The 4,558-nt window shown below is 38.9% G+C and overlaps 1 protein-coding gene across 1 annotated transcript; it reads left to right on the forward strand.

Annotated features, from left to right (window-relative positions):
* Window positions 1-554: 554 nt before the first annotated feature.
* Window positions 555-3,812, forward strand: LOC137944662 (uncharacterized). The gene has a single exon (XM_068790374.1). It carries the CDS (start codon window positions 582-584, stop codon window positions 3,516-3,518), a length of 2,937 nt encoding a protein of 978 aa, XP_068646475.1. The 5' UTR covers window positions 555-581; the 3' UTR covers window positions 3,519-3,812.
* The last annotated feature ends 746 nt before the right edge of the window (window positions 3,813-4,558 follow it).

The raw sequence follows: 4,558 nt of genomic DNA on the forward strand, positions 1-4,558 counted from the left end.
TTCAGTAAACAGTGGTTTTGTTTCATATTTGATTTCATATATTTTCGAAAATGTTGGGAGAGATGGTTTTGGTAATATAAAGTCTATTCCCTTTTTGTCAATTCAAGACGTGGGATTTGTTTCCTCAATTTGGAAAACGAGCTTGTCATTCAGTTTCAGCTAGTGGTGACAAGCAGGCCATGGAAGACCTGCAGCTCTGTGACGCCCAATACTGTCAATGGTACGGGAAAATGTATTCTCTCCTGTTTTTCATCTATTTGATTCTAGAGTGAGCTTGGGCTCCGGATTGAAGATATTGAGCTTTCTTGATTCTTGGAACTGTGCCTTTGGTTCTAATGAAGTTCATAGTCTTCATTCCACTGATTTTTTAAATTTTAGATTAGACCATGCGACCCAAAATCCAGCTTCGTTCAGTTAGATTTGTTCATCCAGAACACTTTAACATTCAGCATCCATTCAAGTGTTTTTAGTATCGTTTTCCTGACGAGTTTGTTTTTTGGCATTTTACAGGGGCTCTTCACCTCTAGAATGCATGGAAGTTCACATCTCTTAAAAGTGGGTAATCACATGAAGATAAAATTATGGAGCTTCAGGAAGAAAGCTCCAAGTTGGGGGCATTATCTGCAAAAACCTCGAGAAATCTTTCATCATCTTCTTCAACCTTTGTCTCTGCTATTCAATCTCCCTTTTTCTCCCCAAGAACCCCAAAATCCATTGAATCTGAATCCACCAGATTTGAGACCCCAAACACTTCAAACACTTCTGTTTTAACTACTGCTGGCAATCATAATTCAACCTCGAGCATTCCATCATTATTATCCTCTCCTGCTTTTCAAAAACTAGTTGCAGAAGATAAAACTCCCGAAGAAATTTCTTCATCAAATGGTGTGTGCACCAGCACTTTGTCTAATTACAGCCAAGGGACAAGTAATGGTTATTCAGAGTGCCAAGAAAAGACTAAGAAATGGGAAAGAAGCCACTGGAGGTCATTTGCTCGGAGTTCAGCTTCTGTTTCCTCCTCAAACAGGCCGAGGAGTGGTGATGTGTACATTGGTTTTCATGGCCATAAGCCTTCTTTGCTTAGATTTGCTAATTGGCTTCGAGCTGAATTAGAGCTTCAAGGCATGAGTTGCTTTGCAGCTGATAGAGCACAATGCAGAAATTCTCAAAGCCATGATGTGATTGAAAGGGCTATGAATGGGGCTACTATTGGTATTGTAGTCCTGACAAAGAAGTCATTTGGGAATCCGTATAGCATAGAAGAGATACGGAATTTCTTGGATAAGAAGAATTTGGTTCCTATTTTCTTTGATGTGAATCCTGGGGATTGCTTGGCTAGAGACATAATTGAGAAGAGGGGTGAATTGTGGGAGAAACATGGGGGTGAGTTATGGATGTTATATGGAGGCTTGGAGAGAGAATGGAGAGATGCCATCAATGGTCTTCTTAGGGTGGATGAATGGAATCTGGAAGCACTTAATGGTAATTGGAGGGATTGCATATTGAGAACTGTGGTAGTTCTTGCAACAAGGTTAGGTAGGAGAAGTATAGCAGACAGAGTGAACAGGTGGGCAGATAGAGTGGCAAAAGAAGAGTTCCCATTTCCACAAAATGAAAATTTCATTGGAAGGAAAAAAGAGCTTTCGGAGCTTGAGCTCATCCTTTTTGGCGATATAATTGGGGATGGGGAAAAAGAGTACTTTAAACTGAAAACTCGACATCAGAGGAAGAGTTTGGTCATTGGCAGAAGTGAGAACAGTCAGGTTGAAGAAAGACGGAAGGATAAAGAGAATAAAGGAAAATATCCTGTAGTATGGAAGGAATCAGAGAAAGAAATTGAAATGCAAGGAGTAGGGAGTCCACAGAGGCAATATCAGTCTCTAAGAAGGCATCCAAGGAGGAAGAGATCTAAGAAAATTCTGTACGGGAAGGGAATTGCTTGTGTCAACGGGGATTCTGGCATTGGCAAGACAGAACTACTACTGGAATTTGCTTATAGGTTCTCACAAAGATACAAGATGGTTTTGTGGGTGGGCGGGGAAAACAGGTATATTCGGCAGAATTTTCTCAACTTGAAGTCATTTTTGGAAGTTGACTTGAGTGTTGATAGCCAGTCTCCAGGGAAAGGTAGGGTAAGAAGCTTTGAAGAGCAAGAAGAAGAAGCCTTATTGAGAATGAAAAAAGAACTCATGAGAGACATTCCTTTCTTGGTCATTATTGACAACTTGGAAAGTGAAAAAGACTGGTGGGACCAGAAATTTGTCATGGATCTCCTCCCCCGATTTGGTGGTGTAACCCATTTTATAATTTCTACTCGTCTTCCTCGGGTGATGAATCTTGAGCCTTTGAAGCTCTCGTATTTATCAGGACTTGAGGCTTTGTCTCTGATGAAAGGTAGTTTCAAAGAGTACTCAATTGTTGAAATTGACGCTCTAAGAGTTATAGAGGAGAAACTTGGTAGGCTCACATTAGGTCTTGCCATCACTGGAGCAATCTTATCTGAGCTTCCGATAAACCCAAGTAGGCTCCTAGATACCATTAACAGAATGCCTTTGCGAGACATGTCCTGGAGTGGGAGGGAAGTCTCTACAATGAGGAAATTCACTTTCCTAATGCAGCTTTTAGATGTCTGTTTCTCCATATTTGATCATGCTGAAGGTCCTCAGAGTTTGGCAACAAGAATGGCCCAGGTAAGTGGATGGTTTGCTCCATCTGCTGTTCCAATATCCTTGTTGGCCCTAGCAGCTCATAAACTCCTTAAGAAGCGCCGGAAATCCCGATGGTGGAAAATTTGCCTAGCCATAACGTGCGGCTTCACTAAATGTTATATTAAGAAATCTGAAGCCGAAGCAGCATCCATGTTGATAAGGTTTGGGATTGCAAGGAGCAGCACAAAGCAGGGAAATATTCATTTTCATGAAATTGTGAAGCTGTATGCTCAAAACAGAGGAGCTTCAGGGGTCCCTCATGCTATGGTTCAGGCAGTTAGTCTTCGTGGATCTGTTCCACAGGATTTGGATCATTTATGGGCAGCATGCTTCTTACTGCTTGGATTTGGTTCTGACCCAGTAGTGGTTGAAATGAAGGTACCAGACCTCTTACTCTTTGTAAACAGAGTAGTGCTACCCCTTGCTATTCATTCCTTTATCACATATTCTCGATGCACCTCGGCATTAGAGCTTCTCCGGTTGTGCACCGATGCCTTGGAAGCTGCAGAGGAATCTCTTGTTTCCCGAGTCGAAAAGTTACTTGACAGATCTCTTTGTTGGAGATCAGTAAAGACTAATGCACAGTTGAATCCATACTTGTGGCAAGAACTTGCCCTAATGAGAGCCAGTGTGTTGGAGTCCAGAGCCAAGTTGATGCTTAGAGGAGGAGAATATGATTTAGGAGACAATCTCATAAGAAAAGCTATATTTATTAGAACTTCAATTTGTGGGGAGAGTCACCCTGACACAGTCTCTGCTCAACAGATTTTGGGGAAAATTACTAGACTTCTCACAACTGTCCAAGGTTGATATTTAACACTGGCACCATGTATTCCTTTGATGGTGTCTTCACATTGACAACACAGCTGAAACCATGAATAAGCCAGTTGTGGGTGACATCAAAGAAAGATTTCACAAAGAACTAATTTTCATATGAATTTTGTTTCACCTTTCTCTTCTTTGTAATATTTTTTTGGCCAATTCTAGCAGTGTCACCTTTCATTCTTTCCAGTCTATAAATGAAGCATATGTTTTTTTCTTTTTGATCTTCCATTTTGTGCCATTCTGGATCATCTATCGATACAAACATTATTATCATTTTGATATTCTCACAGATTCTGATCCATCTACATGGCTAATTCTGGTAACATAATCTTGTCTTCAACTTCACAGGCCTTGCATTTGAAGCCCTTACTTTGGATTTTGACTGTGAACTTAATACAGCTACTGTGGATTCAATGTCACAACTGGAAGAAGTAAATACAGTAATGTAATTGAATATCACTAATGACTAGAAGACCAGAAACAAACGACTGCAATAAAGTTACCCATTTTCAGTACTCTTTAAGAGATTTGACATTCAACAACCTCCAGTTGATACACATTGGTGACCTTCTCAGATTTTAAGATCCCCATTACAGTAGTTAATACTCAGCCTAGTTGTGAAAGCATTTTATTTATTTATTTTCTTTACTCAAATTTACTGTTATTCATTATTATTAGAGAAAATAAACATGAAAAATAATAATAATTAGGGGTGTCAATTTTATTTATTTACCCGATTTTTATTCACCTTTAATAAATAGAATAAAAATAAAATAAATATTTTTACCCGGTTAGGCATTTGGATAACTTTACCTATTAATATCACACTTCTACATAAATCATGTTGAAAGCTAAAACTCCAATTCAATTAAAACTTTAAATCATAGAAATTACAAGTCTAACTTAATACATACATCAAACATAAATATTTTTTAGCCAATTTTCCTTTATCTTTTTTTTTGTCGACATTCTTCATAAAAATTTGTAGTTAAGCACGCTTCCTCATCAATCTTTTGTTTCATAAG

The sequence above is a fragment of the Aristolochia californica genome, unplaced genomic scaffold, assembly GCF_029961685.1.
Source record: "Aristolochia californica isolate CCGP_79_NKW_82.1479 unplaced genomic scaffold, dmAriCali1.0.hap1 SCAF_11, whole genome shotgun sequence".
Classification (NCBI taxonomy): domain Eukaryota; kingdom Viridiplantae; phylum Streptophyta; class Magnoliopsida; order Piperales; family Aristolochiaceae; genus Aristolochia; species Aristolochia californica.